At 45.0% G+C, this 14,405-nt stretch overlaps 1 protein-coding gene across 1 annotated transcript; it reads left to right on the forward strand.

Moving 5' to 3' along the window:
• The first annotated feature begins 12,045 nt into the window (after positions 1-12,045).
• Positions 12,046-13,530, forward strand: LOC131224947 (uncharacterized). Its single transcript, XM_058220384.1, has one exon. The coding sequence runs from the start codon at positions 12,046-12,048 to the stop codon at positions 13,528-13,530; it is 1,485 nt and encodes a 494-aa protein (XP_058076367.1).
• Positions 13,531-14,405: the final 875 nt, after the last annotated feature.

A 14,405-nucleotide genomic window follows, 5' to 3' on the forward strand; every position in this document is an offset into this window, starting at 1 on the left:
AGTTTCCTTGGTTTAGCGGGCTACTACCGGCGTTTTATTGAGGGCTTCTCTCGTATTGCAGCCCCGTTGACCAGGTTGACTCGGAAGGGCGCAGAGTTTATTTGGAGTGACGCCTGCGAGCGAGCATTTATGGAGTTAAAGGACCGTCTGACGTCCGCTCCTGTCCTCACTCTTCCCTCTGGGAGTGACGGATTTATTGTATTCACCGATGCCTCGCATATTGGTTTGGGTGCTGTCCTGATGCAGCACGGTAGACCTGTAGCCTTCGCGTCTCGCCAGCTCAAGATCCATGAGCTGAACTACCCCACGCATGATTTAGAGTTGGCTGCAGTTGTTTTCGCACTGAAGGTGTGGAGACACTATCTCTATGGGGTTAGGTTCGAGCTCTTTTCTGATCATAAGAGCTTGAAGTACCTCTTCTCTCAGTCTGAGTTGAATATGAGGCAGAGGCGTTGGATGGAACTCCTGAAGGACTATGACTTCGACCTCCAGTACCACCCGGGTAAGGCGAACGTGGTGGCGGATGCCCTCAGCCGTCAGCCACGAGGCCTGGTGGCGCATATGATGATTCAGGAGTGGCGGATGCTCGAGGATATAGCAGAGTACGACTTTGAGTTTGGCTTGCAGTCTTCTATTGTGCAGTTATCGAGCCTGTCGATTCAACCCTCTCTTGTCGCAAGGGTGATCGAGGCTCAGCAGGCAGACGAGTCGTTACAGGATTACCGAGCAGAGGCAGCATCTGAGAGTCAGACAGATTGGCAGATTGGTACAGATGGTGGACTTCGCTTCAGAGGCCGATTATGTGTCCCGGATATTCCTGAGCTACGCCGAGATCTTATGACCGAGGCACATCGATCGCGGTTTTCTATCCATCCTGGCTCGACGAAGATGTACCGCGACATGAGGCGACAGTATTTTTGGGCGGGGATGAAGCGTCAGATCGCCAGCTTTGTGGCCGAGTGTGACACGTGCCAGCGTGTCAAGGCCGATCATCAGAGACCCCCTGGTCTATTGCAGCCGTTGAGTGTCCCGATGTGGAAGTGGGAGCACGTGTCGACAGATTTCATTATGGGCTTGCCGAGGACTCAGCGCGGTCATGACGCCATCTGGGTTGTCATTGATCGACTGACGAAGTCGGCACATTTTATTGCGATACGTGCGACTTGGCCTTTGGACCGGCTTGCGAGATTATTCATCGAGGATATTGTGAGACTGCATGGCGTTCCAGTCTCGATCGTTTCTGACCGAGACCCGAGGTTCACGTCTCAGTTTTGGGGGAGCTTCCAGAGAGCGATGGGTTCTGATTTGCAGCTCAGCACCGCGTACCATCCGCAGACCGATGGCCAGACCGAGAGGGTCAACCAGATCCTTGAGGATATGCTTCGGGCCTGCGCGATTGATTTCGGGGGTAGCTGGGATGAGCATCTGCGATTGGCTGAGTTTTCATACAATAACAGCTATCAGGCGACCATCGGCATGGCTCCTTTTGAGGCGCTATATGGCAGACCATGCAGATCACCGAGTTGTTGGACCGAGGTTGGAGAGCGTCGTCTCTTAGGTCCCGAGCTTGTGCAGGTGACGTCAGAAGCTATTGATATCATCAGGCAGAGGATGCGCACAGCTCAGAGCCGGCAGAAGAGTTTTGCTGATCGTCGGCGTCGTCCCTTGGAGTTTGATGTAGGGGACCATGTGTATCTCAAGGTCTCGCCTATGAAGGGCGTGGTTCGATTTGGAGCGAAGGGCAAGCTTGCCCCGATATTCATAGGACCTTTGAGATCACGGGCGCGTTGGCGCCGTGGCCTATCGGCTTGCCTTGCCATCTCGGTTGTCTGCGTCCACAACGTTTTCATGTCTCCATGTTGAGGAAGTGTGGGTCGAACATCATTCTTTTGATTGACAGCGTTAGAGGTTCGTGAGGACGCTTCCTATATTGAGCAACCGTTCGTATCCTTGATCGAAGGAGCAGTCCTCGGACCAAGGTCATTCCGTTGGTGAAAGTTCGGTGGGGTCACCATTCTGTTGAGGAGGCTTCTTGGGAGCGTGAGGCTGAGATTCGAGAGCGTTATCCCCATCTTTTTGATGATTGATTGTGTTGCATGTTGTATGTTATCTCTGATTTTATATAGTGATGTTATGTTTCTTTTCCCTCTTGAGTTCTGCCTAGTTGCGATGATTGTGTAAATTTCGAGGACGAAATTTCTATTAGGAGGGGAGAGTTGTAAGACCCGTGTCCTAATCCGTACTGTTCCGTTAGCTTCCGCGATCCTTCCGGTCAAATTCCGGCAACCTTCGCACCGTATTCGGTATTTGCGCACGATCCTAAGCCAGTCCCGCGCACCGATGTCGGCTTGGTCCGAAAGTTATATCATGGCAACCGCGTTGCCGCCGCGGTTCCGACGCCGTGACTTGCGCACCGAACCGATACCTGGTAAGAAGATGCCGATCAGCGTAGAATCACCGCGCGTTGCGGATTTCGAGGGAATCTCTACTATTAGTCCCATCAATCAACCATTAAAGCATCCCATACCTCAAGTACAACAACCCATCACCACCTTTTACTAAAGTCCACCATTCTTTCCACCTCACCACTCCTCTTTTCCAAATTTCAACAACAACCATACCTCTTTTTGCCATTTTCAACCCAAACCATCCCCCATCACTCCATCACCCTATCTCACTCTCTCTCTCTCTCCCTTACAAGTCTCTCTCTCATTCAAACTCTCCCATAGCAAGTCCCATACGTATGGTCTTCCCATGGTGAGAAAATTTTATTTGTGAGGTCCACCTTTCCCACCCCTTCATCTCTCATCTCAACCATCCATTTCTCATCTTCCACCATCAAAGAGGAGCTCAAGGAACCAAGGAAGCCAAGGGAGCAAGAAGATCAAGTGGTGGGTGCCTTGATAGGGTAGATTTTCATATTTTTAAGATGGGCCAAGTGAGGCCAACCGATCAATGGTTTGGATCTCACATTGGACCCTAAGATGTGGCCGATGGCCCACTTGGATCGTCATGATCATTCCATGATGGGGCCATTCTCCATGGACCCCATCATGATGTTTATTTTCTTGTATGTTTAGGGTCATCTAGACCGTTTAATTTGGTGGAGAAGGGATCTCCACCGTTGGATTTAATTTTAATGGGCCACATAAAATGGGACCCACTTGATGTATAATTTAGTGCAAGGGAGGGCCCATAGTGCCGGGGTCCCTCCATCACACGGTCTCACTCTCTATCTCTCGCTCCTTTGTTTTATTTTATTTTATTTTTGTGATGTTAATGAGATTGTGTGGCCCACTTGAATGGACCCCACCATGAAGTTAGCAGGTTACCCAAACCACTTACCTGTGGGGCCCACTTTGCGTGTATTGTACCCACGCCGTCCATCAGTGGTGACCCTCATGAGTAGGCCCACCTTGCTCGGCCAGAGAGTCCAGCGTCCTTGGACGCTGGACGATTGGTGAAACAAAAAAAAAAAACACAAATGAAAGCTTGGTTCAAGCTAATGGAGGAGGCCCATTCATGTAGGCCCCACCTTGATGCATGTCTCCAATCCATACCGTCCATTCCCTTCCCAAGCCATTTTTAGGCGTTGAACCCAAAGATGGGGCTGATCAGACTTTCAGGTGGGCCATATCATGGCAAACAGTAAGGTTACCATTGAAATGTCCCATATTGCTCCTATACACTGAAACAGGCCCAATATTGGGCTTGTTTTGACTGTCGTGAGGCAAGGAGAGCCAATGGACGGAGCAGATCTGCAAGAGGTGGACCCCACCTGCAAAATCCTTAAGAAACGCCCAAAAATCAAAAAAAATAAAATAGCATCAGCCGCAGCAGGCGCTGCCTGCGCTCACCGGGCCGCCGTACAGCCACCCACGGCTGCAGCTGTGGGCCCCACGTTGATGTTTATATGTCATCTAATCCATTCATCAGATGGGCCACTCTCTGAAGTGGGCCCATCTCAAAAATCAGCTCGATCCGAAACTCAGATGGCCCATACCATAAGAAACAGTGGGACCGGACTCCTACCGTTGAGATCCTTTTGGGGCCCACAGAAGTTTTGGATCGGGATGAAATTTGTTTTCACCGTTCATCTTGGCCCATGTGACCTTATCAACGGGTTGGATGAAATATAAACCTTACGGTGGGCCCCACACGGAGCCCACATTGATGTATGTGTTTCAATCCCACCGTCCGCCTGGACGGTGGATGTAGACCCACTGTGATGAGTGTGTGGGCCCACTGTGATGAGTGTGTGGGTCCACTGTGATGTGTGTGTGTGTGTATATATATATATACATATATATATATATAAAATATTATATTTCATATAATATTATATGTATATATATATATTATATACTATATATATATATATTATATACTATATTATATATATATATATATAAATATTGTACTTATTTAGGTGAGGCCCATTTCAATTACTTATGGCCCATAATTGAGGCCCACTTTGATGTATTATGGGCCCATGGGTCAAGGCCCATTTGAGGTATTAAGGGCCCATGGTTTAAGGCCCATTAAGACATATTGGGGCCTATGTGTTAAGGCCCATTTGATGTGCATTTGGGGCCCATTGGTGTGGCCCATTTGATACACATAAGGCCCATAAGATTAGGCCCATTTGATACACATAAGGCCCATAAGATTAGGCCCATTTGATACGTTCTAAAGCCCACAGTTTATAGTCCATTGCAATGCACATAAGGCCCATTGGTGCGGCCCAGTGATGTGGCCCACTTGATGAATACAAGGCCCATATGATATGGCCCATTTGACGTATTTAAGGCCCAATGGGACGTGCCTAAGGTCCATTGCAATGTACGATCCCAACGCATGATTTATGTAATGATGTTTACGTCAGGACTATGCCTTGGGAGCAATGGTGGTTTGACGTCCACATTGCAAGTATAGTGTGGTTAAATGTCCGCATTCTGACATTCCCTAAGGCCCATTGTTAGGCTCGTGCGTAGGCCGTCTAGGCCCACCTTCGTTATGTACATCATCCATCCTATATAGCATGTTCAATTTCATAATTCATGATCATATGCATCATACGTATGCTTGATATGAGAAATGACTGATCATAGCATAGCCTTCGGGCAGATTAGGGGCCCCATGCAGGGGTGTTGCCCTACATGAGCGCACGATACGCGCAGATTTGCTGTATGACTGGGTAGTGTGATTCATGCATTTGCATTGTGTGATATTGTCACCGTACGCCCTAGCGACATCGGGGCCATAGCCTCCACGCATCGTGGTTGGCGTGTTGGATACCGGAAATACTTTTCTACATGGGGTGCGATAGATATCCCCGGGTGAAAGTCCCTAAACCCTAATGGTACCAGGAGGTATCTCCAACCACTAGACCGAGTGGATGCATGAGCGCTGATTGCCGATTACCAGACGGTTGCGTTTTCCACTGTGTCGTGGTCGGTTGGAAGGGGGTGCGGCCTTACCCGCCCGAGAGTAGGGGGCAATGCTAGGCTGAGTCTGACCAGCTCGAGGAATGGGTCCGCTATTGACGAGCCGAGCCCGATATTGGCAGGCGGATAGTGAGGTTTTTTCCACTCACCTTATTGCGCGCGATGGGGCGGCAATCTGGCTTGGAGTGTACTAGACCCCGGTGATATTCCAGATTTGAGCCGTATTGACATGCGGACTTAGATGAGGATTTGTATGCTTGACTTGCATTTTGCATTGCATGGCCTTGGTATGGCCGACATCATTCTTTGCACCGCATGGCCTTGGTACGGCTAATGGGATTCTTAGCATTCATCAGCATGTTCCGCATTATTCTGATACTGCATGACTACATTATCACCTTGAGCATACACTTTCACCACCCTCTAAGCTTTCTATAAGCTTATGCACGACCGTTGCGTGCAGGTGACGTGGGATCGCAGCAGCGCTGAGGCTTGGACGCGTGGCTGATCTTCTTTTGGAGTTTTGGTCTATCTTCATTGTATTTCCCTTATGCTCATTGTACCTGTAAAGTTTTTGATTATAGTGGGAATGTGATGGAGTTTTTGGTTGTGTTTGTGGGTTATGCCTTTGGTTATACTTATTACGAATCAAACTGATGTTGAAAATCCTCCTTGTAGCATCCCAGGATCGGAACCTGGCGAATGGGCGCTGTGAGCCGAGAATGGGGTTCTACGGAGGCTGTCGGTGCCAGATTCGGCGATCGGGAATTCTGTGAGCCCGGTTTCCGAGTTTGGGGCGTGACACCACACCTCATGTAGAGGGGCCCACATCGATGGGCAGTGTGTATAAAACACATAAATAACAGTGGTCCATGTCCAGTGGGCCACACACTTGGATCAAGTTGATATATATATTTTCCTTCACCATCCAAGCTTACCCAAGAACGGGCAACAAGGTAGGTCCTGCTATCAGACGGTCTAGATCATCATACGTGTATCATTAGGTGGGCCACACATCAAAGAGAGAGAGACAGAGAGAGATCAGTGAGATGGAGGGACCCCGCCACTATGGGCACCTCTAGGTTATAAAACATACATCAAAGAGGATCCCAAATAGGATCCACACCATCAATCGGTAGGCCCCACTTGGTCCATCACAAAAAGCACAATCTAAACCTATAAACACCCACCGATTTCACTCTTTAGCTCCTTGGACTCCTAAACTCCTTCGCTTTCCCTTTGATGGAAGTTGATGAAGGTTAGATGGCTAGGATGAGATATTTGAGGGGTAGGAAGTGGGCCACACACAAAGCTCTCCTTACTCTCCTTAGAGCTTGGATGATCACCTCCCTTAGGTTGCTTAGGAGTGAAGAGAGAAATGAGAGAGAGAGAGAGATGGATGGGAGAGAGGGATGGGTGTGAGTGATGGGTTTACTTGAGAGGTATGGTTGTGTTAACTTTTGGGTGAGAGAGAATGGGTGTTGTACTTGATTGATTGATGTGATGTTTGGTAGAGATTCTCTTGGGTATCGCAACGCACGACATTTTCTCAAAATAAACATGGGCCCACATCTCCTAGCCTGGGTATCTCATCAGCGCGCGAGACGCGGCATTAGAACCACGGCTATAGTACGGTCGCAAGGGTACAATCTTGGGTCAAGCTAACTTAGATCTATGGGATACGACTCAGGTTCGCGCGCAAACATCGATGACAATTCACGGGTCACCGAAATTCGACCGGGAGGATCGCAGGAGTCTAAGGAATGGTACGGTCTAGTATACAGGCTTTACAGCTCTCCCCTCCTAATAAAAATTTTGTCCTCAAAATTTACACTATCATGCAGGAAAAAGCAAGGGAAGAGGAAGCATCATCATATACATATAATAATCAATATCATACAAGGCATAATCAAACTATAAACAAATGGGGATAACACTCTCTAATCTCAGCCTCGCGCTCCTAAGACATCTCCTCAACAGAATGGTGACCCTTACCGAATCCTCAGTTCCCAGATTAGAAACGATCGAAACAAGAACACTATGCAGCCTCACAATCTCAATGGTAGGGAGCTATATCAGAAAGTTTTTAGATTATTCGAACTCGGGGATCTAATCATTTTAAGTTCTCAATAATCATAGAGTGTAGGGTAGCTATTACCAGATATGTAATGTTATCCTCAGGCATTCCCAAGTTATACTCTAATACCAACTTCTGTCCTGTCCCAAACTCGAAAACCGGGCTCACAGAATTCCTGATCACCGAATCCGCCGCCAACAGCCTTTGTAGTGCCCCATTCTTGGCTCCCGACACCCATATACTAGATTCTGATCCTGGGATCCTACAAGGAAGATTTTTCAACGTACATTTATCTCGTAAGAAGAATAGCCACAAGTTTTATCCAAATCACAAAGGTAACATCATCATCACATATCTACTAATATAAACATTTGAATACACTACTAAAAGGGAAATACATATATCGAAAATCAAAGCTCTAGAAGATAGCTGCATGCTCCAAGCTCAACGTTGCTATAACTTAATGCTACCTACATGCATCTATCGTGTATAAGCTTATAGAAAGCTTAGAGGGTGGTGAAAGTGTATGCTCAAGGTAAGTATCAAGTAAGGAATATCAGAGAATGCAATGCCGTGGCTACTCCATAATACCATCAACCTTATTCAGGTTATGCGATGTAAAAATAATAAGCCAATATCATATACTGATGAAGCAATGCAGAATAGCCATGTAATGCGGAGACATAGTATGTCAAATATCATATACTGAGGATGTAATACAATATGCGGTGCGAATGAAATGACCAAGCTGGAGTGTGAAGTCAGGATGATAGTATGTAGTATCGCAGGCTATGGGGTCCATCACAAGGGACTTCTATCCAAACCAATCTCATACCTAAATTTAGATAGCCAGACTCAATGTGGCAGACTCTTGATCTCAGGTTGATCGCATGCCCCAACCGAAATCCTAGTCATTGTGAAGGTACACATAACAAATTAGTTACGCACCACCAGCTCAAGTGGATAGTGAATGAATGAATGAATGAGTAATATGCTGAATATACAACTCTTACATAATAAGTCCACATATAAGTACTGTACATCTTTGGGATCATCACCGGGGTTTATTACACTCTATGCCAGCTTGCCGCCCTTATCAAAGCGCATAACTGGGTAAGTGGAAGAGACCTCACTATTCGTCTGCCAATATCAGCCCCGGCTCGTCGATAGCGGATCCATTCCTCAAGCTGGTAAAAGTTAACCTAGATATTGCCCCCTCACTTAGGTGGGTAAGGTCATACCCCCTCCCAACCGACCATGACACAGTGGGAGACGCGGCCTATAGGTATATGGCCCTAATGTGCTCATATATATCCACTCAGTCTACACGTTGGGGCGACCCCTGGTGTTGAGGCAAAAAAGAAAACGATAGCATGAAGTTCATTATGCGTAAATTACTGTGTGTAAATTGTTGTGCGGAACTAAGTGTTGTACATAAATCATTGTGTGAAAATAGACCATGAAACATAAATGACCATACACAGTGGTCTGCACAGAGAGATCCGCACACCTGGGTCCGCACAAGAGGATCTGCACACCGAGGTCCGCATAAAGGAGTCCGCACAAGAGGGTCCGCACACCGGGGTTTGCACACCTACATCAGCACAGAGATGGCCGCACAAAGGACTTCACACAATGAGGGTCATGCAAAGGATTCTGCATAGAGACTACGTGGTATGTTCGCATGTGTGAGAAGGCTATAAATACCCCCGACCCATCAGTAAGGGGTCATTAGCAACCAATCAAGGAGAAGAAGATCTAAGAGAGAAAAGAGGTAGAGTCTCCACCTATTGTGCGAGATAGGTGTTGTGCGGCGCACAACACCATTGGCGTGCAATGGTGTGAGTGCACAACGTTAGCCAACGTGTAACAGTGTGAGTGCACAAAGTTAGCCAGCGCACAACAATGTGAGCACACAAAGTTAGCCAGCGCGCAACCCTACGAGTGCACAAAGTTAACGGGTGCACAATATAGCTAATCAGTGCACAACAGTCTGTGCATAAAGCATGGCGCGACAATATAGATGCTTCCAACACTTATTGCCTTGGCACATAATGTCTTTTATTTGTTTGTTTTTTTATATCATAAGTCTATTTTGGAATCAAAGGAGAAAGGGATGTAAAAGAACTTGAAATAAATAAGTAACGTGATTGTCTTCTTTGTCTTCTTCTGTTAATTATTAAGTGAATGAAATTTCCTAAATGAAATGCATTTATTTCTTGTTCGAAACAAAATGGTGACTCTTCTAGGGAATTTTCTTATATTCACTTGAATATTAACTTAAGAACTGCACAGGAGATAATCACGACTATTTGGCATCTTCAAGGTGCCAAATGGTGACTCTCAGCGGGAACATCCTACCTCTCATCTCCAAAATATAATACGACTTGATATAAATACTAATATTTTATTTTTTTTATCATTTTGTGAATGTGAGCGATTCAAGAGAAAAAAATATTACAACCAACCAATCAATGGCAATCATTCAAGGAAAAACAGTTTTCTACTTCACTCCAATAGGGTTTGTTGTGGAGTATGCTGATAAACAAACTGGATACCACAAAGATGAAGTAGTAACAAGCAAGCAAATAGAATCACGGGCAGCTATCACAGTTGTAACTGCTTCACCAGTAGCACAAGGAGAAAGAGATGGATGGATCATCGTCACTCGCAGGAGGACAAGGACCCAGAACATCACTGTAGCGGGAACAAATTCACACTGAGAAGAGCTAGGGGGCCGATAACACGAAACATAGCTAGGAAATATCCTGAACTCGCCCGCCGACAATCTACTCTACACAAGTAATGATTCCTTCAGCTACGCAAGATTTCCCTACTTTACCTGTTAAGGGCCCTCGATGGACAAAAGAACAGAAAGGGAAGGCTTTACTGACAAGCCCACTGGGATCCACATCTCTAATCTCTATATCTCCCCACTCAGTCGGTAATTCCAAAAATACACAAGGTTCAAGCAAGTCCCCTATTTCAGCAACTCCCATAATGTCAATGCGCTCTCCTCTTTCGACTAATGCCTCATCAGGGAGTGGAGAGGCCGCCGTTCATATGGCCGAAAGAAACTAAGGACCTTCTCCAACTATAGAGGATCGCATCCCTGAGATGGTAGAAGCACAAAAAGCCTTGAGAACTCTGGCACATAATGTGGCGCGAATGGTGGCACCCCCAATAATCGATAACATAAATGAATGAGACCAGCATCTTGAAGGGTCACAGCCAGTGCGGACTGGGTCACACAGGTCTTCCCCTACAATGAGAGTATTAACACAAGAATATATACGACAAGTTATCGAAGAAGCGGTCAGATCAAAAAAGGAACATGAGAGTATAGGAAGATTCAGATATTGGACACCATATCTAAGAGAAGTCAAGGATATCCCATTCCCGAATAATTTCAAGTATCCAGATTTTCAAAAGTTCAATGAGGATGGGTCACCGGAAGAACATTTGATACATTTTATTACCAGCATGGAGAATTTCTCCATGATACCTTAGTACTGCTTACGTTTGTTCAGATCATCCCTGATAAGTAAAGTGTTCTGATGGTATTCTAGTCTGGCCCCAGGATCAATACGCACGTGGGAGCAAATGCAAGATACCTTTATGTCAAACTTCTTCTCTTCAGAATGTGATGTCAGCATTACAGAGTTGGCTTCAATACGGTAGAGAGAAGGGGAACCGGTGGAGAAGTTTATAGACAGATGGAAAACACTGGGAGCCTCATGCAGACAGCTACCAGAAGAAAAAGAACAAGTCAAGATGTGTCTAAATTCCATGGAAACAGAAATTGCGTTCTGTCTCACTAGCGTCGATGTTAAGACTTTCCATGAATTGGCCACCAAAGCCCATGCCCTAGAGCTGATGACCCGAAAATGCCAGCATTTCATTATGAAATAGCCAGAAGGGGACCTAATAGGTTAACCACAAATACTGTGGATCACGATAAAAGGAGCCAAGAAATCAGAGGTTTAGGAGAGAAGAGGGCAGAACGGAAGGAAGAATTAAATCGCCCTAGAACCAAGTTCACCGGAAAAAGGCCCAGATCACTTAATTCTCATGAAGGGTTTGCATTTGACAAGAAAGACGATCTCCCTATGATGAATTCGCTGTTGAAAGCCGGTATGATAGAATTACCAGCATCCAAGCGCCCTGAAGATGCAGGAAGATCGAGAGAAAGAGATTTTTATTGCTACCATCGTCTAGTGGGACATCCGACAAAAAATTACTATACATTAAAGTGCATAATACAAAGAATGATAAACAGGGGCAAAATAGTGATCGAAAAAGAAAATGAAAGGGACGCGAAGGCAACAGTGAACGTGTTAACAATTCGAGAAAATGCTTATGACAGAGCAGAGAAAGAAAATCATGAGATGACAAGGAAAGCTGTGGTAATTACTCTACGGTCAGGAAAAAGAATGGCATGTCCCCCAAGACAGAAAGTTGGAATGATAAGGACTGAGGTCATCAAGGACCAGCACAACAGTGAAAAGAAAGAGGAGTAAAATGGCAAAAGTGACTTATGACGTTGTGAATCATTTGAAGGGTATACCGGCCTGGTTAAGCATTTATGACATGTTAAAGATATCAGAAGATTATAGGAAAAGACTGATTCAAGTGTTATCCAACCACAATGTAAGAGAAACACTGTTGGTAGAAATGGAAAATGAAGAACGTAAAGAGCAAGAAGACTGTATGCCAGTAGTCTCCTTCTCTGACGATGATCTAGCTTGTGATGCAGGGCATAATAGGTCATTGATGATAATAGGCTACATTCGTGAAAAGGAAGTAAAAAGGATTATGCTCGATATTGGATCCGTGGTGAACCTACTACTGTTAACAATGCTGAATAAATTGGGTTACCGTCGTTCTGATCTACACCCTAGTGGAATAATAATACAGGGCTTTAATCAAGATGGGCAGCGTGCACTCGGCAAAATTATGATAACATTGGAAATAGGAGACTTAATTACTGATATTTTTTATCATGTGAACAGTGCAGTCACAACATATAATCTCCTCTTAGGAAAACCATGGATACATCAGTATGGTATTGTACCTTCTACCCTTCATCAATGCTTTAAATACTGTATGAATGGGATACAATATAAGGTAATGGCTGATGCAAGACCGTACACGGAAGCCGAAGCCTTCTTTGCAGATGCCAGTTACTATGATGGATTTGCCAGAAGGGAAGAGAAAAAGAATGAAAAAGGCAAAGCCTTGAAAAATGCTCACGTGAAAGTAATAAAAGGAGAATCCGAAAAGGCAAGATCATCCAAAACTTCAAAAGCAAAGAAGTTCTATTTTGTGCCGAGACATCTAAGGCAGCCAGGACAACCGCCCTTGACATTACTATCACCTGAACAGTTTAAAATCTTACAGTCAAACTATACAGTACCATTGTCATATGCCAAAAGAAGCAAGCCATTCCCAGCCATTCCGGGAAAGTTTCATGTCGTAGACAATGCAAAATATCCGGAGCCGATTGAATTTTACGCCTCTTCGGAAGAAAAGATGGAAGCAAGGGCTGAGAATAATATGTACCATGGCAAGTTGACATCTTGCGATCTTGAGAAATATAGTCCGGCAAGAAGAAGAATGATGAAAAGGATGGGTTTTAATAATGAAGAACCAACTGGTTTAAATCATGGGAAAGGAATTCAGGTCCCTATTGGAGTTAGCCAAAAGAAGAGAGAAAGATTTCAAGGATTAGGGACAGAATCTTCAGTAAATATGGTCACAGTCGATCAAGTATCAGAGGCAGATCTCGAAGTAGTCAAGTACCCTGAGACAGCTCTGAAACAAATAGAAAATGGGGGGCAGCCAACGATCAACAGCTTGCAAGAGATAAATTTGGGTACGGTAAAAGAACTGAGAAATACATTCATAAGTGTTGGACTTCCTAAACAAGAAATCGAAGAATACACCCGACTGTTAAAAGAAAATAAAGATGTTTTCGCATGGGCATATGTTAAATGCCAGGCTTAGAACCTTCGGTAGCAGTACATCGATTAAATATTTCTAAGGACAAAAGACTGATTAAGCAAGTGCAAAGGCGATTTCATCCAGATCTGGTTCCTCTGATAAAGGAAGAAGTAAATAAACTGATCAAAGTTGGATTTATCAGAGAGGTCAAATATCCCAAGTGGATATCAAATATAGTCCCAGTAAAAAAGAAAAACGAACAAATCAGGGTGTGTGTAGATTTCAAAGACCTGAATGAGGCTTGCCCAGAGGATGACTTTCTCCTCCTAATAACAGAACTATAGATCGACAGTACGACGCAATACGTTGTCATGTCTTTCATGGATGGCTATGCTGGTTATAATCAAATTAGGATGGGTCCTGAGGATGAAGAAGCAATAGCGTTCAGAACCTCGTTAGGAATTTTTTGCTACAAAGTTATGCCATTCGGTCTTAAGAATGCTGGGGCAACATACCAAAGGGCGATGCAAAGTATCTTTCAAGATATGATGCACAAGCATGTCGAATGTTATGTTGATGACCTGGTGGTTAGGTCGGGTAATCATTAAGAACATCGTGAACATTTAGCATTGGTCTTTTGTCGGCTCAGAAAGAAACGGCTAAAGATAAACCCGACTAAATGTGCTTTTGGAGTACTGTCAGGAAAGTTCCTTAGTTTCGTCGTCAGGCATAAGGGTATTGAAATTAACCAAGGGAAAGTTAAGGCCATTCAAGATATGCCGCCTCCGAAAATATTAAAAGAATTGAAAAGCTTGCAAGGGAAACTGGTATATATTCTTCGTTTTATCTCGAATTTGGTAGGAAGATGTCAGCCATTTTCCCATTTGATGAAGAAAGGAACAGAATTCGTGTGGGACAAAGCTTGTCAAAATGTGTTC

The sequence above is a fragment of the Magnolia sinica genome, chromosome 14 (genome assembly GCF_029962835.1).
Source record: "Magnolia sinica isolate HGM2019 chromosome 14, MsV1, whole genome shotgun sequence".
Taxonomy (NCBI): Eukaryota; Viridiplantae; Streptophyta; class Magnoliopsida; order Magnoliales; family Magnoliaceae; genus Magnolia; species Magnolia sinica.

Coding starts and splice junctions, on each gene's coding strand:
- LOC131224947 (XM_058220384.1), top strand. CDS start 12,046: ATGGCAAAAGTGACTTATGACGTTGTGAATCATTTGAAGGGTATACCG.